The sequence below is a fragment of the Delphinus delphis genome, chromosome 3, assembly GCF_949987515.2.
Source record: "Delphinus delphis chromosome 3, mDelDel1.2, whole genome shotgun sequence".
NCBI classification, from domain to species: domain Eukaryota; kingdom Metazoa; phylum Chordata; class Mammalia; order Artiodactyla; family Delphinidae; genus Delphinus; species Delphinus delphis.
In genome coordinates, this window is record NC_082685.1 from 14,284,311 (window position 1) to 14,310,276 (window position 25,966).

General features: G+C 50.1%; 1 protein-coding gene across 1 annotated transcript in view; it reads left to right on the forward strand.

Moving 5' to 3' along the window:
- CPAMD8 (C3 and PZP like alpha-2-macroglobulin domain containing 8) overlaps window positions 1-25,966 on the forward strand; it is a 99,327-nt gene that overhangs the window by 54,504 nt on the left and 18,857 nt on the right. The window contains exons 21-27 of the mRNA XM_060006707.1: window positions 2,511-2,664; window positions 3,059-3,189; window positions 7,978-8,029; window positions 15,341-15,639; window positions 16,232-16,457; window positions 18,073-18,249; window positions 21,584-21,665. Coding sequence (XP_059862690.1) covers window positions 2,511-2,664; window positions 3,059-3,189; window positions 7,978-8,029; window positions 15,341-15,639; window positions 16,232-16,457; window positions 18,073-18,249; window positions 21,584-21,665 — 1,121 coding nt within the window. The remainder of the gene's footprint in view (window positions 1-2,510; window positions 2,665-3,058; window positions 3,190-7,977; window positions 8,030-15,340; window positions 15,640-16,231; window positions 16,458-18,072; window positions 18,250-21,583; window positions 21,666-25,966) is intronic.

A 25,966-nucleotide genomic window follows, 5' to 3' on the forward strand; every position in this document is an offset into this window, starting at 1 on the left:
GAGGCTGACCTTGAGCTTCCATGAAATCATTTACTCCCTTTTTCCTTCGCAAATTCTATACCTCTGCTGACTGATTACATCTACCCAAGAATGTGTTGTTCAGAATGCCGTATGCTGGCCCTGAGGCCAGTAAAGGACCCCTCCCATTGCCTTCTGCCTGGCACAGTCCGGGTTTGAGGCTGGTATTTGCATTTGAGCCACACGTAATGTACTGTCACACAGGAACTTCTGTCTTGGGTCTTTAATGAAAAGAAAACTCCAAGTGAAACAAAAAGGGGTCAGTGCAGGTCTGGAATAGAAATGAAACACCCAGAGGCCACCAGAAAGGAATTCCTGTGTGTAAGATGTGAGTGATTCGAATTCATTCACTCAAAAGCTATCGCCCGATACCTGATGCGTGCCAGGCTCTGTGTGGGAATCTGAAGACCCCAATGCTCAGGACGTGGGGTCTGCCTGAGCTCACCTGGAGCTCTGATGCCACTAACTCGGTGTTCTTGGGCACGCGTCTCTGTGCCCAGTGCCGGGTGGATGATTTTAACTGTATCATTAGCAAGTGCCCACGTGGGCTGAGGAAGGAGGGGCTGTGATGGAATCATTCTCGCTTGGGAAGCTCAGAGAAGCATCATCGTATGTTCAAGGTCCCCCAGGGAGTGAGGGGCAGACCTGTGTTAGAATTAGGTGTCGGGAATTGCCCAGCCGTCCAGTGGTTAGGATTCTGCGCTTCCACTGCAGGGGGCAGAGGTTTCATTCCTGGTTGGGGAGCTAAGATCCCGCAAGCCGTGCCACACAGTGCGGCCAGAAAAAAAAAAAAAAAAAGAATGAAGTGTCTACAGGGAGCCAGGGAGGCCCTGAGGAGGGGTGGCTTCTCCGAACGCCGAAGTCTTTGGGCGATGCTTAAGCTGGGCACCAGCCCTGGAAGGGCATTCCTGGAAGAGGGAATAGTATATGCAAGTGACAGGCAGGAGGCAGCTTGGCCTGTCCCAGAAACTGACCGTGACACAATCTGGCTGGGCTTTAGGGTCTGGTTGGAAAAGCAGGAGAGAAGGGGGACGCTTGTGCAGTAATCTGAGTGAGAGCCACTGAGTGAGAACCACGGCAGTGGCCACGCGGTGGCCTGGAGGGGGCCAAGGAGGACATGTGAGGGGCTCAGGGCAGTCAGCTGGGATAAAGGTGCCCCCAAACCCAGAACCTTTGTCATTCATGCTTTTTATGTAGCTTATGCCTAGGAGGAGTAGGACCCTAGTTTCAGAAAGCCAGAATAAATGTAGGGTGGTCCCTAATCACAGGGTGGCCCCCAAGGGAGGCTCCCTCCTGAACTGCAGGCAGGCCCCCCAGGTGCCCATTTCAGCTCCTAGCAAGCACTGGTGGTTGGCTTGTCAGCGGGAAGAAGGAAGCCCTGCCGGGCAGCAGGTGTGTCCAGGGATCACCACACGTCAATTTCAGGAACCGCCCTCCCTGCCCCCCTGCCCCCCCACCTCCATGTGCTCTTCCTGAGGTTCCAGGAAAACAGGCACATCCAGACCCCTCAGCCTGGACAGCGGGTTCCATCCAGCCCCTGGAAAATGTATCTCACCGATGCTTGACGCTTGAATTTCTTCTTTCCTCCCTGGAAGAACTTTCTAGAAGAATGCTGTCTCGAGGGGAATGGGGGAGTCCCCAAAGCACCCTGCACCAACCGTTCTCATTCAGGTGCTACTGGGCCTGCCCTTGGGCAGGATTCAGACACTGTCACACTTGCCACTGTAAAGCTTCCTTGTGCACACCTGCGTGTGTGTGTGACTGAGGCACGTCGAGCCTCTGAGGCCCAGGGGTCGCTCTTGTCTGTTCAGATCTGTTTCTTGAGCTCCTAGCAGGGCTCCTGAACCCACCAGGTGCTGCATATGTGCTGGTTGGACAAATGCATGGGGAGCAAAGAGCCTGTTGTAGATGGAGGGTTATAAACACACACACGTACACAACATGCACGTGGAGACATGGTGTGTACAAGCACACATGTGTAGAGAGCCATGCTTGCACATGTGTGCAGAGACACTTGCCTTCACTCGCGTGCACTCACACATCGTGTAATGCTACGCCTACACACATAGGTGTGCACACAGAGACGCATGCGTGCACAGCGCACACATGACGCATACACGTGTGCACACCAAACTCTATTATGACTCGGTGGACCTCAGTGGTTGGAGAGAGGGTCCGATGAAGTTCCCTGCGGGGCCTGCATGTGGAGTGGCCCCTCTTTCCCATGCTTGGCCAGAGAGACAGCCCTTGAATTGACCTTGGTCCCAAGGGAGAGCTGGACCAGTGAGCGTTCAGGGGGCTGAGGGAAGGAGGGGGCTCCCAGCAGGACAATGGTAAGTAGTTTGTTCTGATCAGAAATGGAAAGAGAGCCTCCCAAAGAGAGCGTGGCTTTGGGGGAAAGGCTGCCAGGGTGGACGGAGTGCAGTGGGCAGTGGGGTGTGCTGGGAGGGCACACGGATTCCGGGCACCATGGTTCTTGCCACACTCTCCAGGTCTACGTGAAGATCTCAGTTCCCAAGGGCATCCAATTTGTCGGACATCCTGGCAAACGCCATCTGACCAAGAAGACGTGTGTGGTCCCCGGGGAGATGGAACCCTCCTGGGTGGTTCTGTCCTTTGGCGACCTGGGCCTCAGCAACATCACAGGTGAGGGTCATGTGCTTCTTTGGGCAACTCCACTCTCCAGGCCGCCAAGGGGTTCAGGTGCAGAGTCCAGGCACGGGTGAAGGGTCAGCGGGGCAGAAGGTGAGATCAAGGGGCAAGACAGCTGCTGGGGATGCAGGCCAGAGGGAATGATCAGGAGGTAGGGGGCCTCATCTGGGGGAAGCCAGTCTCTTAAGATGCCAAACCGAGGTAGCACACACATGCACGCACACTTGCACACATGCGTACATATGCGTGCACACACATCCAGCCTGCACCGTGCACACACGCATGTGTGCATGCACACCTGGGAAGCCTGGGACAAGGGTGGGGTATAGCACAGCGCCGGATAGGGACCTGTTCTGAGAGCCAGCACCGAGTACTCAAATCTCCGCAGCCAAAGCCCTGGCTTACAGAGAAACGAGCTGCTGCCGGGATGGGAAGTCGATCAGAACCCCGGAGGAGAATTACGCTGACAGGAGGGTCCCCATTGGGAGGGATCACATCCGGCGCGGTGTGATGGTTGAGGTAAGCCTATGTCCTCACTCGAGGCACTTGGCCTGATTACCTCAACAGTGAGGTTGGGGCCGGAGAGTGTGGTCCCTTCCCAAGCCAGGGCCAGGGCAGCCCCCATGAGTCCTGCTTTGGGGCTTGGGGCAGGTGACGGGGCTGCCTTGCTGGAGGACTGCGGCATCCATCTCCTCTCCAAGGAGCAGAGCAGGCTTTGGTGAAGTGATTTGGGACTCACACGGGCTGCAGGGAAGTGTCCTCCTGACCCCCGGCTTGATCACCCTGGAGGGTGGTGTGCCTCTGTCTCCTGGCTGTCCGTTTGTCAACAGGCAATTGTAGGGACTGTGACCCATCATTCAGAGGGTTGTCCTTGGAATGGCCGTGTGGGAAGGACACGGAGCCTCCAGCAGGGGCGCCCAGACCACCGCGCCCACCCCCACCACCCTGCCCTCCACCCCCACCTCCGCCCCCCGACCCATCCCCGAGCTGTGAATCTGGGATCTGCCACTTACGCATGGGGCTCAGCGAGTGTCTTGTTATTCCGACTCTGCTCTGTAAGACTGGGATGCTCACGCTCACCCCATAGCATGGGGAAGGTTGGAGAATGCACACGGCGCTTCACAGTGCTGGGCTTGTAGCAGCAGCAATGCCCCATCTTTTTTGGGCTGCTCAGATGTATCAGAGCCCAGAGCCGTGGAGAGACTCCTGTTTAGTGCTGCATGGAGAGCACACAGCAGCCCCACTGAATCTCCTCACAGTGGCCCCGAGTCTCTGCCCCTCCCCAGTAGCCCAGCTGCAAACAGCTGCCCTCCCTCCCGGCTGCAGTCCTGGCGGAGCTGAGCACAAATGGTTCCCATCAGCGCCTGGAGTCGCACACGCGCTGGGCGGAACTCCTGGAGGTGGATGGGTTACTGCTGCCGCTTTGTTGACACGACGTGATGGAGTCCTCCGAGTGTGTCATCAGATGAGGCACACGATCTCTGTGAGCCAGCAGGATAGGATGGCCTCAACAGGAAATGCAGAGACCCCTGGTGACCCTTTGCACAGCCTGAGCACGCTCCCTGGACCACAGCCTGCCCTACCTCAGTCCAAGGAGGCAGCGAGTCCCCCAGTGCGGCCAGCCTGATCTGGAGGCCTGGAGCTCTTGTCTTCTTCCTCTGCAGGAGGAATTTCTAGATGCACAGAGAAGGATTCTCTTATCCTCAAGCCTTTCCTCCCTTTCATGCTGTTCAGCAGTGTCCTATGTCTGCAGCATCCACTGGTCCAGCTCTGTACAGACAGCACTGGAGGACAGGAGGTATGAGTTAGGCATCGGAAGACTTGAAATGTCAATGCAAAAAAATGAAGCATGAATTAGAAAAATGGATTTATGAAATAGGAGGCACTGGGTGCACGGCTTCTCCCATCTCATCCCACCACAGAGCTCTGAGCGCATGGGTCGCTCGCTCCATCAGTTATACGATGGACCCTCCCAAGACACCACGTGCCACCTGCCGGGCAGGAGTCTGAATACAACAGGAAGGCCATTCCTGAGAGACACGTGGTGGGGAAGCAGGTGATGGCCGAGCTGTCGTGGGTGTGTATCAGGAGGAGGGGCGGCGAACGCCATCCCTCCTGGATCCCCAGCTGGCCCAGGGGATTGTGACCTTTTGCATTTCTGCTGGAAGGCTGAGAGCCTTCCATCACCCCACCGTGTCTCAGTGGAGTTCACAGGATCAAAGAGGAGGCCGACATAATTCAGACCCATGAGGGGAGCCTGGCGGGCATCACGGGAGTGAGAGGAAGTCTGCCTTCTTGGCTTGGGGTGGGCTCTGGAGTGAGAGCCCTGGATTCAAACATGAAACTGCTGGACAGTTAAATGAGAGTGTGTGGAAGACATCTCTTGATGCCTGGCCTGAGTGCTAAAGAAAAGTGGTCTGTGGTCATCCGGGCATTTATAATGGTCAACTGGGGGAACCTGGACATAAACCAGGGACGCTCTTTCTGTTTTAGGATATGTCCATCAGCTGATGAATGGATAAATGTGGTGCGAGGGGATCCGGTTACCCAATACCATGGAATATTACTCAGTCATAAAAAGGAATGAAGCGCTGATTCATGCAACAGTGTAGATGAACCTTGAAAATGTTATGCTGAGTGAAAGAAGCCAGACACACAAGGCCACATAGCGTATGATCCTGTTTATATGAAATGTCCGGAATAGATCAATCCATAGAACAGAGAAGAGTGAAGCCCCGATCTGTGCTGCAACGTTGTAGAAAAGTCTTGCCAGAGGTAATGATGACATCATGCAGTGCCCATGTTTTGGAACCTGGTCAGGAGCTGCCTTGAGCACAGAGGCGAAGGAGATTGGAACCCAGGATCAGCTAAAAGCCAGGGCAGCGTGGAGGAGAGAGGCTGGCACCAGGGTCCCCTCGGAGTTGAGCCAGAAAAGAAGACAGGGTGGCGTGGCCACGAGCGGCCCCACGGGCTGCTTCAGAGGCTATGCTGGGGGTGGGGGTGTGTCCAGGAGGCCCTGGATGGTCAGCCGGAGCCAGAGAAATGCTCAGCAGCAGCAGAAGGGCTCAGATTCTGTCTCTGGGTTTGCTTGTTCTGGACATTTCAGATAAATGGAACCATACACTCTGTGGCCTTTCCTGTCTGGCTTCTTTCACTCAGCATGATGTTTTTGAGGTCCATTTACATTGTAGCACGTGTCAGTGCTTCATCCCTTTTCACAGTTGTATAATGTTCCGTTGTATGCATGGGCCACATTTTGTTTATCCATTCATCCATTGATAGACACCTGAGTCAGGAATCATTTTTATGATTGTATAGCTATCATGGGCTTACAATGGCCAGGCCCTGTCCAGTGACTCAGCCCCTTTTCCAACAAGGGGCTGAGCTGATAGACCGGTGAGGGGGTTGCTGAAGTCCAAGCAAAATCTCGGGGGCTCACCCTGGAGCCTGTGGCTGAGCAGATGGCCTGTGGGCTCCACGTCACGCCTTCTGGGCGTGAGATGACAATCCGGCTGCTGGACAGCTCAGCATCAACCACGGGTTTTGCTAAAGGTTTGCTAGCGAGGTGTGCAGTGTGGGTGTCAGGTTGTGGCTTGCGTGGGTGAGGCAGGACCCCGGTGCAGGCCCCTGGGCGTGGCCCCGGGATGATAGCAGGAAGTGGACATGATCCAGACAGGTGCCTCCCGGACTCATCAGTACAGACCCAGGATGGATGACGCCCATCTTTGCCAGCTTCAACAGAGGACTGGGGGCGGGGGTGGGGGGAAGAGGGGGATGAGAAACGCTAACAAGAGCTGACTGTTGAGTAGCACTGAAAAGATGCCAGGCTCTGTCTGAAATACACCTAACCCTCACGTCGCCTTCATCACCCCCATCTTAGAGATGACAAATAGAGGTCCAGAGAGGTTAAGTGAGTGGCCCTCGGTCACCCAGCAAGGAGTGGGTGTATTAGTCAGGGTGCTGCGGATAAACAGAGCCAATAGCACATTTACGTTTCTCTAGGAAGAGATTTATTATTAGCAATTGGCTTACACGATCATGGAGGCTGAGAAGTCCCCGTGGAGGCTGAGAAGTCTGCCATCTGTGAGTCTGAAGGTCAGAAGCATCGAGGGCAGAGAAGATTGATGCCCCAACTCAAGCAGTCTGGCAGAGAGAGAATTCATCCTTCCTCTGCCTGTTGTTGTATTTGGGCCCTCAATGGAGTGTTTGGGGGCCACCACGTTGGGGAGGGCCATCTACATCACTGCCCACCAATTCAAATGCTGACTCCTTTAAGACAAGTCCTCACAGGTATGCCCAGAAGTAACATTTGGCCAGATGTTTAGGCATGCCCTGGCTTACACAAGTTGGCAGATAAAATGATCCTCACAGTAGGGGGAGCTGGGACCCCAGGAGGCTGCCTGGCTGCAGTGGCCAAGCATTAACCGTCTGAGGTCTGACCTCAGGTGGCCCCAGCTCACCGATTTGCTGATGGCGCTAAAAGAGATCTGGAAAAGCGAGAGCCCCACAGGGGCCGTTCCGGTCAGACGAAAGCCCACAAGGTGTATCGGGTTAAATTCCCAGTGCTCCCTTTTAAGAGAACAAGCCAGGACTTCCCTGGCAGTACAGTGGTTAAGACTCCACGCTTCCGCTGCAGGGGGCACAGGTTCGATCCCTGGTCAGGGGAAGTTCCTCATGCCGCGCGGTGTGGCCAAAAATAGGTAAATTTTAAAAATAAATAAATAAGAGAACAAGCCAGCTGCCTTCTATTATTTGGGGGACGTTGTGGAAGGGGTGGAAGCAGGAGCATGATGGACAGGAGACAAGGGATGCATAGGACAGTGGGACAGAGACCCCGTCCTTGACAGACCTGTGTGCCCCCTTCTCAGTGCTCTTGGACATTGGATGGGGCCTCAGATCCTGGCAGCCTTCGAGTCATAGTGTTCTCTGCCCACAGGGAGCAGCTGGGCTTGGAGCTGGGCCAAAGGGGTGGCTGGGAGGGTAGGATGGGGGTGTGAGAAGCATGATAAGTCTAGGAGCGGTTGGTGAGTTTGTTTGACTAGAGCCCAGAGAAGGGGAAGTGAGCCTCAGTTTCCCTATCTGAGCGGTTGGTGAGTTTGTTTGACTAGAGCCCAGAGAAGGGGAAGTGAGCCTCAGTTTCCCTATCTGGGCATGGGAGGTAGGTGACCTGGTCCATCTCTGTGCACCTGTGGTCGTGGTATCACCCTGCGGGATCCACACTCAGAGCTGCTGCCATGGGAGGGCGGCTTCGCCCTTGCACTGGCTGCCACCCCCCATTTCTCAGTTCTCCCCGTTTCTCTGTTTCAGCCTGAAGGAGCCCCCCGGTCATACACCTACAGCGCTTTCTTCTGTCCCAATGGTGAGTTCCCATGCCCACCCTGCCAAGGACTTTGGCCCTTACCCCTGCACTTCCGCAGCTTTCCTGCTGCTGAGTGGACACCCACCATCCCTGGGAGCTGGGGACACAGCAGCAAAGCACTGATATGTCCCAGTTGGGGGCACCTGTAAGCCAGAGTGAGGACTGGGCATCTGCCACGCAGGAAGTGAGCACATACGATGGTAGACTGCAGGCACCAATGAGAAGAGACTGCCGTCAGGGGTAGGGCTGTCCTTGGGCCCTGGGCTCCTCACCCAGGGTCTGGGGAAAGGAGGTCTTAGAGTCACATCATGGGAAAGCTGTGGGAATGAGGGTGACCCAGAACCCAGGGATAGCAAAGGAGGATGCGGGAAATTAAGGTGGGTTCCAGAAAGTGTGAGATCTGGGGTCCATCTTGATCCCCTGAAATTGACATTATACCTGCCCATGACCTGTGAACAGGAAATGGGCACAGAGTGCCCAGTGGGTGGAGTGGCCAAAGGCCTGTCCACACCTCTGCCTTGTGGGGTCAGGGCAGTGCTGGGAGGAACATGAGTCTGAGCTGCCTATGGGAGGGTCTGCCCCTTCCCCATCCAGTCCCTCCCCAAAGAGCCCTCCAGCTTGGAGGTTGGGCTGGGCCTGGCACTGGGCACTCACCTGGCAGGTTTTGCCAAGAGGCACAGCAGAGGATCTGAAGTGGAGTCCCCTGGTGATGCCTACCTTCTAGGTGTACCACCTCCTTGTTCCCAAAGCATTCAGCACAACAGGTCCCCTGACCCACAGCACACTCTGGACACAGGCTTCCTTTAACATCCCCCCCTCCCTTTTTTCAGTAAGTAGCAATACATCACATATGTGCTCAAATGAGTTTTGACAATGGTGCACAAGCAATTCAATGGAGGATGGAGAACCTTCTCAACAAATGATGCTAGAGCAATTGGACATCCATTGGCAAAAACATGAAATTCGACTGAAAGATCATACCTTATATAAGAATGAACTCAAAACGGAGCACGAACTTACATGTAAAACTGTACAACTTCTAGAAAAAAAAACATGGGAGGAATCTTTGGGATCTAGGGCTAGGTAAAGAATTCTTAGACATATTACCAAAAGAATGAATGACAAAAGGAAACATTGATAAATGGACCTCATCAAAATGAAAAACGTTTGCTCTGTGAAAGATGCTGTTAATGCGGGGAAATTCAAGTTACTGACTGGAAGAAAATATTTCCAAACCCAGAACTGACAAAGGACTAGGATCTAGAATATATAAAGAGCTCTCAAAATTTAACAGTAAATAAAACAAACAATCCAATTAGAAAATGGGCAAAAGAAATAAACAGTTCACCGAAGAAGACGTACAGATGGCAAATAAACACATGAAAAGGTGCTCAACGTTGTTAACCATTACAGAAATGCACATTGAAATGCAGTGAGTTATCAGTACACACCTACCAGAATGACTAAATAAAAAGTAGAGATAGCACCAAAAGATGGCCAGGATGTGGAGACACTGGATCTCTCACACATTGTAAAGTGGTACAGTCACTGCTGGTGGTTTCTTAAAACAGTTTGATGGTTTCTTAAAAGACAGCATGCCATCAGCATACCCACCAGTAACTACACTCTTAGGCATTTATCCCAGAGAAATGAAGACTTATGTTCACACAAAAACCTGTATACAACTGTTCATATCAGCTTTATCTGCAATAGCCTCAAACTGAAAACAGTCTAGATGTCCTTCAGTGGGTGAATGGTTAAAAAGTTGTGGTCCATCCATATCTTAGAATACTATCCAGAGTAAAAAGGAAGAAACTATTGATAACATGCAGCAACTTGGATGAAGTGGATTGAGTAAAAAAAAAATCCTAAAAGGGTACATAAAAGATTCTGTTTATATGACATTTTCGAAATGACAAAATTTTAGAGATGGTTGTTAGGGCAAGGAGAAAGGGTGTGGGACTGATGATAAAATGGCAACATTTATTTTTCTCCCATAAAATAAAATTGGAGAAATCTGAATGAGGATTGTAACAGTGCCAATATCCCGTTAGTGATACTATACTAGAATTTTGTGAGATGTTACCATTGGGGAAACTGGGTCAAGAGTACACAGATTTCTCTGTGTTATTTCTTAGAGTCACATATAAATCTATAATTATCCCAGTAAAATTTAAATTAAAAACGTTTTAAAAAGCAATGCATGTGTACAAATACCATATGATTCCACTTATATGAGCTCCCTAGAGTAGTCAAAACTATAGGGTCAGAAAGTAGAGTGGTGGTTGCCAGGGGCTGGGGGGAGGGGAAAATGGGGGTTTATTGTTTAATGAGTATAGAGCTTCAGTTTTACAAGATGAAAAGAGTTCTTGAGGTGGGTGGTGGTGATGTTTGCACAATGTGAATGTATTTAATGCCACTGAACTGTACACTTAAAGATGGTTAAGATGGCAAATTTTACATTGTGTGTATTTTACCATAAGTTTAAAAATTGGGAAAGGAAAAAGCAATACCTGTGTATTAGAGAAAATTTAGAAAGAGAGAAAGATAGAAACTATCTCCTCTGGTTCATACCCAAAGATGACTTCTTTTGACATTTTGTTATATTCACTTTCATAGGATTGATTATTGTTTGTTTTAGCATAGTTGTGACTCATGAGCTATGTAATTTTATATCTTGCCTTTCTCACTTAACACATCCTGAGAACTTTTCCTCGTTATTGTAAAGTCGTTATAAACAGCATTTCAAAACAGCTTCAGTATGCTCCATCAAAGGACTGCTCCAAAATTTGATCATTATGGAACATTTTGAAACATTATTGGACATTTATATATTGTTTGTACTTCTTATATCATAATCAACACTAGGCCAAATGTATTTGTATTCAAAGTAAGGTCAGTAACATTTTAACATGTTTATTGAGGTATAACTGACATACAATAAATTAGGCATATTTTTAAGGGTAGTTTGATAAATGTTGACATGTGTGTACATCTGTGAAGCCATCACCACAATTAAGATAATGAAGATTTCCATTAACCCTAAAGTCACATCCCTTTGAACTCTCTCACCCTGTCCACTCTTGCCACTAGGGAACCACTGATCTGCTTCCTTTCTCTATAGATTACTTTGCACCTTCTAGAATTTTACATAAATGGGATCATACGGAATGTCCTCTTTTTGTCTGGCCTCTTTCACTCAGCATAATAATTTTGAGATTCAACCATACTGTGTGTGTCAATAATTCAGTCATTTTAAGGCTGAGTAGGAGTCCATTGGATGGATGTGTCACACTTTGTTTATCCATTCACTTTTTGAATGTTATTTTTTCAAGTTATTTCCCGTTTGGGGCTATTTCATATAAAGCTGCTTTGAACATTCATGCACAAGTCTTTGTATGGGTGATGTGTTTTCTTTCTCTTGAGTCAATGTCTAGGAGTGGAATAGCTAACTCATGTAGTAGGTATGTGTTTAACTTTTTAAGAAACTGTCAGTTGTTTCCCAAAGTGGTAGTACTATTTTGCATTCCCACCAGCACTGGATAAGCCAGTTCTGCCCCATTCTTATCAACACTTAGTATTGTCTGTTTAATTTTAGCCATTCTAATAGGTGTCTAGTGGTATGTCACTGTGGTTTTAATTTGCATTTCCATCATGACTAATGACGTTAAGCGTCTTTTCATATGCTTATCTGCTATTAGTCTATCTTTTTTTGTGAAGTGTCTTTTAACCTTTTTAAAATTGAGTTGTTGGGAGTTCCCAGGTGGTACAGTGGTTGGGATTCAGTGCTTTCACTGCCGTAGTCTGGGTTCAATCCCTGGTTGGGGAACTAAGGTCTAATAAGCCGCATGGTGCAGCCAAAGTGAAATAAAATAAAATAAAATTGAGTTGTTTATTTATAATGAGTTTTGAGAGATTTAAAAAATGTGTTCTGGATACAAGTCTTTTATCAGATAAATGCTTTGCAAAGGTATTTCTCCCAGTCTGTGGCTTGTCTTTTCATTCTCTTAACAGTGTCTTTTTTTTTTTTTTAACCGACACACCCTTTTTTTTTTTTAACATCTTTATTGGAATATAATTGCTTTACAATGGTGTGTTAGTTTCTGCTTTATAACAAAGTGAATCAGTTATACATATACATATGTTCCCATATCTCTTCCCTCTTGCGTCTCCCTCCTTCCCACCCTCCCCATCCCACCCTTCTAGGTGGTCACAAAGCACCGAGCTGATCTCCCTGTGCTATGCGGCTACTGCCCACTAGCTATCTATTTTATGTTTGGTAGTGTATATATGTCCACGCCACTCTCTCACTTTGTCCCAGCTTACCCTTCCCCCTCCCCATATCCTCAAGTCCATTCTCTAGTAGGTCTGTGTCTTTATTCCCATCTTACCCCTAGGTTTTCATGACCATTTTTTTTCTTAGATTCCATATATATGTGTTAGCATACGATATTTGTTTTTCTCTTTCTAACTTATTTCACTCTGTATGACAGACGCTAGGTCCATCCACCTCACTACAAATAACTCAATTTCGTTTCTTTTTATGGCTGAGTAATATTCCATTGTATATATGTGCCACATCTTCTTTATCCATTTATCCGATAATGGACGCTTAGAAAGCCCAGAGATAAACCCACGCACATATGGTCACCTTATCTTTGATAAAGGAGGCAGGAATGTACAGTGGAGAAAGGACAGCCTCTTCAATAAGTGGTGCTGGGAAAACTGGACAGGTACATGTAAAAGTATAAGATTAGAACACTCCCTAACACCATACAAAAAAATAAGCTCAAAATGGATTAAAGACCTAAATGTAAGGCCAGAAACTATCAAACTCTTAGAGGAAAACATAGGCAGAACACTCTATGACATAAATCACAGCAAGATCCTTTTTGACCCCCCTCCTAGAGAAATGGAAATAAAAACAAAAATAAACAAATGGGACCTAATGAAACTTAAAAGCTTTTTCACAGCAAAGGAAACCATAAACAAGACCAAAAGACAACCCTCAGAATGGGAGAAAATATTTGCAAATGAAGCAACTGACAAAGGATTAATCTCCAAAATTTACAAGCAGCTCATGCAGCTCAATAACAAAAAAACAAACAGCCCAATCCAAAAATGGGCAGAAGACCTAAATAGACATTTCTCCAAAGAAGATATACAGATTGCCAAGAAACACATGAAAGAATGCTCAACATCACTAATCATTAGAGAATGCAAATCAAAACTACAATGAGATATCATCCCACACAGGTCAGAATGGCCATCATCAAAAAATCTAGAAACAATAAATGCTGGAGAGGGTGTGGAGAAAAGGGAACACTCTTGCACTGCTGGTGGGAATGTGAATTGGTTCAGCCACTATGGAGAACAGTATGGAAGTTCCTTAAAAAACTACAAATAGAACTACCATATGACCCAGCAATCCCACTACTGGGCATATACCCTGAGAAAACCATAATTCAAAAAGAGTCATGTACCAAAATGTTCATTGCAGCTCTATTTACAATAGCCAGGAGATGGAAGCAACCAAAGTGTCCATCATCGGATGAATGGATAAAGAAGATGTGGCACATATATACAATGGAATATTACTCAGCCATAAAAAGAAACGAAATTGAGCTATTTGTAATGAGGTGGATAGACCTAGAGTCTGTCATACAGAGTGAAGTAAGTCAGAAAGAAAAAGACAAATACCGTATGCTAACACATATATATGGAATTTAAGGAAAAAAATGTCATGAAGAACCTAGGGGTAAGACAGGAATAAAGACGCAGATCTACTGGAGAACAGACTTGAGGTTATGGGGAGGGGGAAGGGTGAGCTGTGACAGGGCGAGAGAGAGTCATGGACATATACACACTAACAAACGTAGTAAGGTAGATAGCTAGTGGGAAGCAGCCGCATGGCACAGGGATATTGGCTCGGTGCTTTGTGACAGCCTGGAGGGGTGGGATAGGGAGGGTGGGAAGGAGGGAGACGCAAGAGGGAAGACATATGGGAACATATGTATATGTATAACTGATTCACTTTGTTATAAAGCAGAAACTAACACACCATTGTAAAGCAATTATACCCCAATAAAGATGTTAAAAAAAAAATCTAGAAACAATAAGTGCTGGAGAGGGTGTGGAGAAAAGGGAATACTCTTGCACTGCTGGTGGGAATGTAAATTGAAACAGCCACTATGGAGAACAGTATGGAGGTTCCTTAAAAAACTACAAATAGAACTACCATACAACCCAGCAATCCCACTACTGGGCATATACCCTGAGAAAACCATAATTCAAAAAGAATCATGTACCAAAATGTTCATTGCAGTTCTATTTTTAATAGCCAGGAGATGGAAGCAACCTAAGTGTCCATCATTGGATGAATAGTGTCTTTTAAAGAACAGAAGGTTTTCATTTTAATGAAGCCCAGCTTATCACTTTTTCCTTTTATGGATTATTTTTTGTTGTTTTATCTAAGAAATCTTTGCCCAACCCTACATTTTCTTCTCAAAGTATTATAGTTTTAGGTTTTACATTCATAAAATGGCTATGATCTGTTTCAAGTTACTTCTTGGAGCCCATGCAAGGTATGGATCAGTGTTCCTTTTTATGCATCTGGAGGCCCAGTTGTCCTGGCATCATTTGTTGAAAAGACTTTTGCTATTGAATTGCTTTTGCACCTTCGTTGAAAATCAGTCGCTCATACATGCGTGGGTCCATTTCTGGACTCCCTGTTCTGTTCCTTGAGCATTTGTCTGTGTTGACACCAGTGCTACACTCTTGTGATTGCTCTAGCTTTAGAGTACGTCTCAGTGTCAGAGGGTGTGAGTAAACTTGGTTCTTGTTTATCAAAGTTGCTTTGGCTCTTCTAGATCCTTTGAGTTTCCATATAAATTCTGGAATCAGCTTGGCAGTTTCTTCAAAAGACTCTGCTGAGATTTTGATTGGGATTGGATCAAATCTATAAATCAGTTTGGGGAATAATTAACATCTTTGCAGTATTATCTTCTGACCCACGAACACGCTCTCGCTCTCCATTGTGTCTTTAGTTTCAGCAGCATTTTGCAGTTCCCAGCTTACGGGTCTTGCACGTCTCTTGTAGGATTTATCTCTGTGAGCATTTCATCTTTTGTGTGCTATTGACAAAACGGTCATTAAGCCAGCTCCGTTCCACCATGCTTCCTGCAGCTTCATGGGGAGGCACAGTGAGGCTGGCCCCCTGAGGTCCCGACGCTCAGCTCTGGGCCTGGGCGGGGGGTGGGGGTAGGATGCTTCGGTGCCCCCTCAACACCCCTTCTCCTTCCCTCCATCCAGAGAGAGTCCACATCTCCACACCCAACAAGTACGAGTTCCAGTATGTGCAGCGGCCGCTGCGCCTCACCCATTTTGATGTGGCCGTGCGAGCCCACAACGATGCCCGCGTGGCCTTGTCCCCAGGACCCCAGGACACGGCAGGCATGATCGAGATCGTTCTGGGAGGGCACCAGAACACCAGGTCCTGGATCTCCACCAGCAAGATGGGCGAGCCCGTGGCCAGCACACACACAGCCAAGATCCTCTCCTGGGATGAATTCAGAACATTCTGGATCAGCTGGCACAGCGGGCTCATCCAGGCATGGCTGGGCTTGCCTGGGGTGGGCACGGGAACCTCCTGGTCCTCTGGCATTGTTGCTTCCTGATACATGTGATAGGGGTGGGGAGGGGAGAGGGGAAACGCAAGGCAGCTCTCAAGTTGCTCACAGTCTGCCTGGAGTTACGTACAGAAAACAGGTGGTGAGAGCTGTGGCGGAGGAAGTGCCCAGGGATCTGGGAGCTGAAGGGTGGTGGGTGGTCAGGGAGGAAGAAAGTGGATAGAACAGGTAAAATGGGGACCGTGGGCTCTTTCTGGGCCAAGCAAAGGAGACATAGAAAGAAGCAGCTGACACAGCTTCCTAGAGGAGGGATATAGCCAAGTGGGGTTTTGAAGTACAAATAGAGGAGTTTGCCAGGCATATGCTAAGATCCAGAGGTACTTTGGAACCTGCAGATGCCACACTTGTGCCTCTGTTGGGTGTTTCATGAACAGTGTGGTCTCTAGTTTCTCTCATCTCTGACCCCTTGAGAACCCCGCCCCAACCTATGAGCGTGGCCAAGGCCTCTGACCAATGTCTGAGCACGGCTTCACGCTTCCTGCCAGCATCCAGCAGCATTGGCCTCTTTTTCCAGGTTGGCCATGGTCCAGAGCCATCCAATGACTCTGTCATCATGGCCTGGACCCTCCCCAAGACACCAGAGGTCCAGTTCATCGGTTTCTCCACTGGCTGGGGTTCTGTGGGCGAGTTCCGCATCTGGAGGAAGGTGGAAGTAGATGAGAGCTACAGCGAAGCCTTCACTCTGGGGGTCCCGCACAGCGCCATCCCTGGGTCTGAGCGTGCAGCCGCCGCCATCATAGGTGCGTCTGCCCTGCAGCCTGATTTGGGGAGGACAGGAGCAAGAACCCAGGCCAAGGGACAAGTGTCTACTCTGGGCTCAGTCTCATACCAGGCTTTGCTGGGGACCTGTGCCCCGGGGCCTCCAACCACACACCCACTCACCTGACAAGCAGCTTCTAGTGCCTTCTCCATGATGGGTGCTGGGGCCAGACTCAGAGATGACCTCAAACCTGACCTTCAGGGCTTCCTAATCTGGCTGAGAAGGCAGGTCCTTGCCCTGTGTGGGGCAACCGGGAGGGTGGTGGTGAACTCCATGAGGGCAGTGGGTCTGGGGTGATATACAAGAAGGCTGAAAGGCCAGGTGAAGTTAACCAGGTATGGGGTGGAGGGCGGGGCTTCTGGGTGTCCAGCTGAGTGGGCAGGACCATTTCAAATGCTTAGAGCATTTACTGAGCAGGGGTAAGAGGCTGTGGCCAGGGATCTCTTGGGCTGTGGATTGTCTCCCATAGCCCAGGCATAGAAGTGGAAAGTGGGGACTGTGTGATCCATCTAGTGCTGGGAATTGGAAGGGTGAGACGCCAGGAGGAGGTGGACAGGCCTGAAGGAGGGGGTCTTGGGTCTCTCTGACATCAGAGGATGGAAGCCCTGGGGCCTGGGCAGGGTGGTGGTTGTGACCAGATCAGAGGATATTGGAGTTTATGACTTCTGAAGCATGAGATAAACTCAAATGCGGCCTTGGGGATGAGTGGCACAGATGGAGGTGAGGGATGTAGGGGAAAAGGCAGGTGGACAACAGTGGAGAGGAGGTGAAGGCAGGGACTTGTGTGCCAGTCAGTGTCATCAGCACAGTGGGATGGAAGGTTGGAGAAGAAGCTGCAAAAACCCAGAGAAGGGTGATGAGAAAGTAACCAGGTACGCCCTGCCACAAGAGGAGGCTGCAAGAGCAGTGGCAGCCTCAGTGGGGCAGGAGGAAAGGCCGAGGAAGGAAGGGAGGTGCAATCAGGGGACAGTGGGGATTCCGGAGGGCCCATCAGCAATGTTTGGGGCATAGAGGCCAGGGAGAGGAAGACAGGGTACTGAAGGGATGAGAACACAGTAGGTCAGAAATAAGAGAAAAAAAGAACTTTTAAAAACACACCAACAATACCACACATGTAGGAAGAGTTTTATAAAAAATCTAAATACGGTTAGAGAGAAAATCACATTTCATATTGGAAGTTAGAAAAAATATTTAGAATGGAATCGCATGGCTGGATTGACATCTTAACGTCTGTGGGATGCAGCCAAAATTGTACTAAGAGGGAAATGTGTAGCCTTAATTGCACCTGTTTAAAAAGCCAGAAAGGAAAGAGTATTTAACATAATGAAAAGGTAGAGAAAGAACACCTGAGTTAAAACTAAAGAACACAGAGGGAGGTATGGAGGAAAGGGCCAGTGGGTGTTCACCAAAGCCAGGAGACCAAGCAGGCTGACTGGGCAAGGGTGCAGCCCAGTTTCAAAGGGCAGCACTGGCAATCAGAGGATGGGTTGCTGGTGTTAGGCCACAAGTGAGCTCTCTCTAAGGAAAGCTGTCCGTAGGACAGCCAGGGCACTGGGTGAGGCCAGTCCCCAGCCCATCCTTTTTCTTCCCACCAGGAGATGTCATGGGGCCGACTCTGAACCATCTCAGCAACCACCTGCGCCTGCCCTTTGGCTGCGGAGAGCAAAACATGATCCACTTTGCACCCAACGTCTTTGTCCTGAAGTATCTCCAGAAAACCCGACAGCTCAGCCCTGAGGTGGAAAGGGAGACCACTGATTACCTGGTGCAAGGTACTGGGGGACACTGCCTGGGTGGAGGGCGTGGGACTGCAGGTAGCCTCGACCATGCTGGGGGGCAGCTCGCATGCCAAGTGCGGCGGATGTAGAAGAAGGCAAAGAAGTGGGTGAAAGAGGCCGCTCTGGGTGGCCTGATGGGGTCCCTGTTAATAGGAACCTGGTGTCTGCACCTGTTAGGAAAAGGCTCTGAATGCTGGTAATCAGCCATGGGAAGAGGAATAGCATCTTTTAAAAATGTAGATATTTTGAACAACCAGGGCAGTGTAATAGCATTATAAAAAACATCTGGAAAGGGAAAAAAATCCCCATAACCTCCCTGTCTTGCTGGCTCTGGGTTTACTCCTCTGCCCTCCAGGAGCAAAGATTAGCTTTGCCACTCTTGGTGTCTCATAACATGGCATCCTATGGCGTGCCCTCCACCCCCAACCCCGCACTGTGTGCATAAGATTCGTCCACAGGGCTGTGGGGACCTGTGGTCTGTTCACCTCCATTGCTGTGTGGGGAGACCATAGTCAGTGTGTCTGTTGATGGGCTTTGGAGCAGCTTCCAACTCAGGGCTTTTAGAATGGTGCCGCCATTAATCACCCTCTTAGTGTACTTAGTGACAACACGTCCAAATTTCTGTGGGGTGAAATCGCTGGGTCTCAGGATGTGTTCAGTTCATAATCACTTTGGAGACTACACTATTTCTTCATCACGTGCATTTATGGAGCACAACATACTGAACTATGCTTTTGGACATACTGGGGTTATTTCCAGTTTTTTTTTTCTAAATAATGCAGCACTGAACATCTTCAGAAATAAACCACCAGCACTGAACTTCTTCAGAAATAAACAAAGCAGCATTGAACTTCAGATATAAATAACACAGCACTGAACATCTTCCATTGCCATGACTCAGGTCCTTAGGACAGGGAACAACCTTACGGCGGAGGGGGCGGAGGCAGGGGGGCGGACAAGGCCTCTGAGGGCCCTGTCTTACCCACTTTGCACATCTAGGCCCCACAGGTAGGAGGAAGGGGGTGGGAGGCTGGAGGTGGGGTCTCACTTCTGTCATGGATTCCCACTCTGTGTCCTCGGGTAGGGCCTGCTTTTCTCAGTAACTTGGTTTCCTACCTGTGTAACAAGGGAGTTGTCAGTTGATCCCAAGGTCCTGGGGCCTCCTGGGCTCTGCTTCTAGCCTTGGGCTGGAGTTGAAGTGAAAGGAGCACGTGGAAGGGGCTGGACCCAGCTCTGAAGCTGGCATCCATCTTGTGCCAGGCAAGTACTGCTCCATCCACGCTGCCCTGAGTTGCCTTCCCGGCAGCCTCCACACTGATGGTCCCCATTTCCCAGATGAGCAAAGTGAAGGTCCTGGGAGTGAAGAGGTGCCCAAGACCTCATAGGGGCAAGTGGTGGGGGCGTCTCAGACTGCAGACTCCCCTGGACTGGGGCACGAGGGGCAGCCAGGGCACTAGACCCAGCCAGAGGGAGATGAGAACCCACGGGCACAACCTTGGAAATTTCTGCCACCGAAAAGGACCCGCGGGTGCCTGGCTCAGACGATGCTGGCCCCTATCAGATGGGGAAACTGAGGCACGTGAAAATCTCGATTCCTAAGGCGAGTCTGGGGTCCCTGCCTCCTGGCCTGTTACGGTTCCCGCAGTTATTCTACTCCAAGGGCAGTCGTGATGATCTAGAACCATCTGTCCTTGTGGATGAGAAAATGAAAAAAACTTACTATGAAGAACGTACAACTCTCAGATGAAAAGAGAACTCAGGGGTTGCCATGGGCTGAAGGTTTGGCTTCAAGAAGGCTGACCGCAGACTTCCCAGAACCCCAAGTCTGCTTGGTCCATTGTGGGGACGGGGGGCTCAGGTTCATGTGCTGTGAGGGTCTTGGAGGTGGATGGGCCCTGGCTTCCCAGGGCCAGGCATACCTCAGTGGACTCATCTGGGCTCAGGCCCTTGAATGCCACCCAGAGTGCAATGACCTGTATGGGTGAGTGGCAGCCTGGACCCGCCCCCCCCGGGACAGCCAGACCTGAGGCTTATCAGCCAATTGGCCTTTCAGACTCAACAAGCCCCAGATTAACCCCCGACCCCCTGGTTTTCCGGCAAACCTTTGGTGTTAGTTTCCTGGGGCTGCCGTAACAAAGTACCACAAACTGGGTGGCTTAGAACAATAGGACTTTATTCCTTCGTGGTTCTGGAAGCCAGAGGTCCAAAATGAAGGTGGCAACGGGGTTGATTCCGTCTGGAGGCTCCGAGGGAGCATCTGTCCCAGGCCTCTGTCCTGGCGGAATTCTGGTGACTCCAGGTGTTCTTTGGCTTGTGGACACATCACCACGCTCTCCGCCTCCGTCTCCACAAGCCCTTTTATATCTGTGTGTTTCCCTTTCTTTCCTCTGAGAAGGACACCAGTCATTGGATTTAGGGTCCAGCCTAATCCAGGAACATAATTCCATCTGCAAAGAACCTCACTCCCGATAAGGTCACATTTTGAGGTTCCAGGTGGACATTAATTTGGCGGGGCAGGGGACACTGTCCACCCAGTTCAGAGTTCCTCCTGCCTGTTTCCCCACGTCCATGGGCACAGCTCCGTCCTTCCTGCCTTTCAGGCCGCAAACCTTGATGCCCTCGGCATCCTTCTTCTTTTCCTTCACATCTTATTCAGCTAAGGCAGCTCTGCCTATACCGCAGAACCCCTCCCTGCCTGTCCCCACCACCCGCTCCAAGCCCCTGGTCATGCTCTCCTAGACAGTCCCCACCTGCCCAGTTTCTCTGCTTCCTCCCTGGACCCTACGATCCACCCACTACATTTGTCCCCTCACACCCCTCCCCGGCTCCCCTCACCCCCTCCACTCATGCCCCCTGCTGCCCTCACAGTAAGACCAACCGCCCAGCCCAGCCTTGGAGGCCCCAGTAGCCCACCTGACCTCCCTCCCTCTTGTCCCTCCTTGCTCCCTTGCTCTGAGCAAACCAAGCTCGAGGGCGCCTGGAGATGGTGCATTTCACTGACCAACCCCTGCCCCAGGTATGACTGAGGGGCCGGTGTGTGACCAGGAGTCACAAAGGGGCGATATCAGGAAACAAAAGAAGAATAAAGTAGAGGTTTCAATCCCCCCAGCTGTGGGTGTGGGGCAGTTTCAAGGACCCCAGCTGTGGGTGTGGGGCAGTTTCAAGGACCCCAGCTGTGGGCATGGGGCAGTTTCAAGGACCCCAGATGTGGGCATGGGGTAGTCTCAGGAACCCTCGATGTGGGTGTGGCATTGTTTCAGGGTCCTGGGGTAAGACGTTGGCTGGCCAGCCATTCACCAGGGTGCTGTCCCCTCTTCTTGCCCCACAGGCTACCAGAGACAGTTGACCTACAAGCACCAAGATGGCTCCTATAGTGCTTTCGGGGAGCGGGACAAGTCGGGGAGTATGTGGTGAGTCCTCACTCCCCAGGCACGGCTGCTGAGGTTCTTCCACTTGAAGTCACATTCTCATGTCCAGCACAGCGTAGCCAGGAGCCTGCATGGGAAATGGAGATGGCCATGGTCTTAGCCCCTGGGGTTTACAGGTCTGGATTGTTGGGGTGGCGGGCGGGTTCTGCCTGGCCTGTGCATGGTGGAGCTGGCGGCGGTGACAGTTACTGTTACTCCTTCTGCTGTTGTTGCCACAGGGCCCAGGAACTGAACCCCTGCCCTCTGGCCCCTTGAGGATGGGTCCTGGCGCTCTGGTCCTCCTCAGAGCCCATGGGACCCAGGAATGGGGTGACCCTGAGCAGGAGGGGATGGGCTGGGAGAGGCCAGACCACTGCCTCAAAGCTGGCTTGTGGGGTTCTGGAGGCACGTCCTGGGGTCCGGTTTCCCTTGTGAGCGGCTCCCTCTGGCTTTCAGGGTCAACCAGAGCAGGGGGGGCCTGGGTGTACCTGGGTCTTATTCCCTGAGATCTTTGGGCCACAGCAGTTCTTGGCATCATCAGGGATTTGCCTCGTCCACTTTGGGGCTTACTGAGGAAGTGGGGCACCCGAACTTTCTGTCCCTAGTGAGGCCTCCTTCTCAGAGCAACACCCTGATGGCGCCTGCAGCAGCTATGGGCATGGACAGTATCCAGTCCTTAAATCGGCCCAGCGTCAGTGCCAGGGGCTGGGAGAACAGCGACACGGCTGGCTGAGCCCACGCTGCGGTGCAGTGTCACTCGCTTGGCTCCCGAGGGGCCCAGCCTTGATGACCTGCTCAGCCCCCCAGTCCCCAGAAGCCAATCGTCTGACCCAGTTCTGGTCCCAGGGCCCTGCCTTGCTGACAGCCCATGAGGCAAGGCCGCAGTCATGCACTAGCAAGCAGAGGCCCCCACCCTCTGCGGGATTGGCCAAAGCCACTGAGTCACTCTCTGAAAGCTGGCCAAGTCCTGGCAGCTCCCAGAGGCCTCCACCGGTCAGAAATAGTGAGCTGTGACCTTTGTATGCCCTCCCACAGTTCACACCCACACCCCCCCCCCCCCCCACACACACACACTGAGCAGGAAAAGACCAGTTCTGCTGTGGTCATGGAAATGTGACACCCAGCAGCTTGCCTCTCCCGCTTAGCCTTGTGAAACCTCCCTGTAGGATAAAACTGCAGATGCACAGGACAATGGCAACAGCATCCACCCTGGGGCTGGGCAAACCCAGGCTCTGTCTCGTGTGGACTGTGGCAGCCTTAGACCAGATGCTCAACTTCTCTGAACCTGTTTCCTCACCACACATCCCTCTCTGGACTGGGATTGGGTAGGCAGTAGGATAAGGGTGCAGGCGTGCTCATCACAGTGCCAGGTACCCATTGGGATGGATACCCTGTTAGCACCTCTCCCTAAATATTTGGCCAGGGAGTCCAGGATCCAGTCCAACCTCTTCAACTTCCTTAAAACTCAGGATCTGTTATAGATAGGTTCCGGCGCATCCAGTGTTCATTCATTCATTCATTTGTTTGTTTATTCAAGTGTCTACTATGTGCCAGGCTCTTTTCTTACTCCTGAGAGAACAAGAAAGACATGGTCCCTGCCTCCAGGAGCTCATTGCTCAAGAGAGAGAGAGACCCTGTACAAGATGTAATGGTTATCTACTGCTGTGTAACAAGTCACTCCAAAACATAGCCATTTAAAACAAACATTTAGTCACAGTTCTGTGGGTCAGGAATTCAGGAGCAGCTTAGCTAGCATTGCTGGCTCAGGATCTCTCCCAAGGTTGCAGTCAGGGTGTTGGCTGGGGCTGTCATCATCTGAAGACTTGACTGGGGCTGGAGCATTTGTTTCCAAGTTAGTTCTCTCACATGGCTATTGGCAGGAGGTCTCAGTTCCTCACTGAAGACTATCCCATAGGGCTGCTTGAGTGTCCTTACAACATGGCAGCTGACTTCCCTTTGAATAAAAACTCCAAGAGAGGAAACAAGGAGGATGCCACATGCCTTTTATCATCTGGTTTCCCAAGTCATACTGTCACCTCCACCACATTCTACTTTTAAAAAAAAAAATTTATTTATTTATTTTTGGCTGTGTTGGGTCTTCATTGCTGTGTGCGGGCTTTCTCTAGTTGCAGCAAGCGGGGGGCTACTCTCTTCGTTGTGGTGTGGGGGCTTCTCACTGTGGTGGCTTTTCTTGTTGCAGAGCACAGGCTCTAGGTGCGCAGGCTTCAGTAGTTGTGGCATGTAGGCTCAGTAGTTATGGCTCGCAGGCTCTAGAGAGCAGGCCCGGTAGTTGTGGCGCATGGGCTTAGTTGCTCAGCAGCATGTGGGATCTTCCTGGACCAGGGCTTGAACCTGTGTCCCCTGCATTGGCAGGCGGATTCTTAACCACTGCGCCACCAAGAAGTCCCCACCACATTAAGTTCTTTAGAAGCAAGTCACTATGTACAGCCTATACTCAAGAAGGGGGGAAATTGGGTTCTACTGCTTGAAAGGAAAAGAAGCAAGGTATTTGTGGATGTATTTTAAAGCTACTACATCACCTATATAATTTCTCATATCTATGAAGCATGCAAAGGGGGTAGGGTAGGATGAGGCACACAGTTACATGGGGTGGTCAGGAAAGGTGCCCCTGAAGAGGTCCCCTGAAGATGAGAGAGGAGCTGTGTGAAAATCCAAGGGGAGAAGATTTCAGGCAGAGGGAACAGCCTGTGCAAAGGCCCTGAGGCAGAACTGAGCTTGACGAGTTTGAGCCACAGAAGACCAGTGTGGCTGAAGCAGCACAGATGAGGAGGAGAGTGGCCCAACGTGAGGGAGGAGAGGGTGGCAGGGCCAGACTGAGCAGCGGGAGGAGTTTGGATTTTATTCCACATGGAGCAGGAGGGCTTAGAACAAAGCATGGCTGTAATCTGAGTCACGCTGGGCTGTGTGTGTTTAATTAATAGAGTTTATTTTTGTAGAACAGTTTTAGTTTCATAGAAAAATTAAGTAGGTAGAAGTGAGTTCCCATACACGCCCTCTCCCCTACACACAGTTTCCCCTGCTGTTAATGTCTTGCATTAGTGATATACATTTGTTATAAATGATGGACCAGTATTGCTACATTATTAACTGAGGTCCATAGTTTAGGGTTCATGTTGCATAGTCTATGGGTTTGGACAATTAAGGTATCATAGAAAATAGCTTCACGGCCCTAAAAATCCCCTGTGCTCTGCGCATTTGTCTCTCCCTCCCCCCAGCCCCTGGCAACCACTGAGACTTTTACTGTCTCTATAGTTTTGCCTTTTCCAGAATGTCATAGAGTTGGAATCATTCAGTATGCAGCCTTTTCAGATTTCTCCTTTCACTCTGTAATATGCATTTAAATTTCCTTCAGATCATACCGTGGCTTGTTAGCTCTTTTTGTTGCTGAATAATATTCAGTTGTATGGACGTACCACAGTTTGTTTATCCCTGTTTGTGTTTTAAGATGGAAAATTAAAGAGAACAGTGGGGGCTTCCCTGGTGGTGCAGTGGTTGGGGGTCCGCCTGCCGATGCAGGGGACACGGGTTCGTGCCCTGGTCCGGGAAGATCCCACATGCCACGGAGCGGCTGGGCCCGTGAGCCATGGCTGCTGAGCCTGTGCGTCCGGAGCCTGTGCTCCGCAACGGGAGAGGCCACAACAGTGAGAGGCCCGCATACCGCAAGAAAAAAAAAAAAAAAAAAAGAGAACAGTGTAGCAGAATGTGGAAATTCCACAGTTCCCAGCACAGGGGCAACTAAGTTCCATCTTGGCCCCCCAGTGTTTGGAATTTCCAAACTCTGCTGCATACAGAGTAGGTGATGGGGCAGGGCTGGGCTGGTGGAAGCAGTGGGAGCCATGGGGTGGCCTGGCTGACATAGGAGCCATGGGGGTAGAAGGAAGAGGATGGATTTGAGGTATCTTGGAAGGAGAGTGGCCAGGACGAGGTTAATAAGGTTAATAATTGTAAGGTTAATATTTCAGGTTTTGGTGATTCACAGAAACAGAGCTTGGAGCCACTTGATTTTCTTTTTTTAACTGTATTAAATAACAGAAAATTTACTGTCTTAACTATTTTTAAGTATACAGTTCAGTGGTATTAAGTACATTCATACTGTTGAGCAGCCAACACCACCGTCCATCCCCATAACTCTTTTCATCTTGTAAATCTGAAACTCTATACTTATTAAATGCTAACTCCCCATTCTCCCTTCCCCCCAGCCCCTGGCAACCACCATTCTACTTTCTGTCTCTATGATTCTGACTGCTCTTAAGTGCTTCATATAAGTGGAATCATACAGTGTC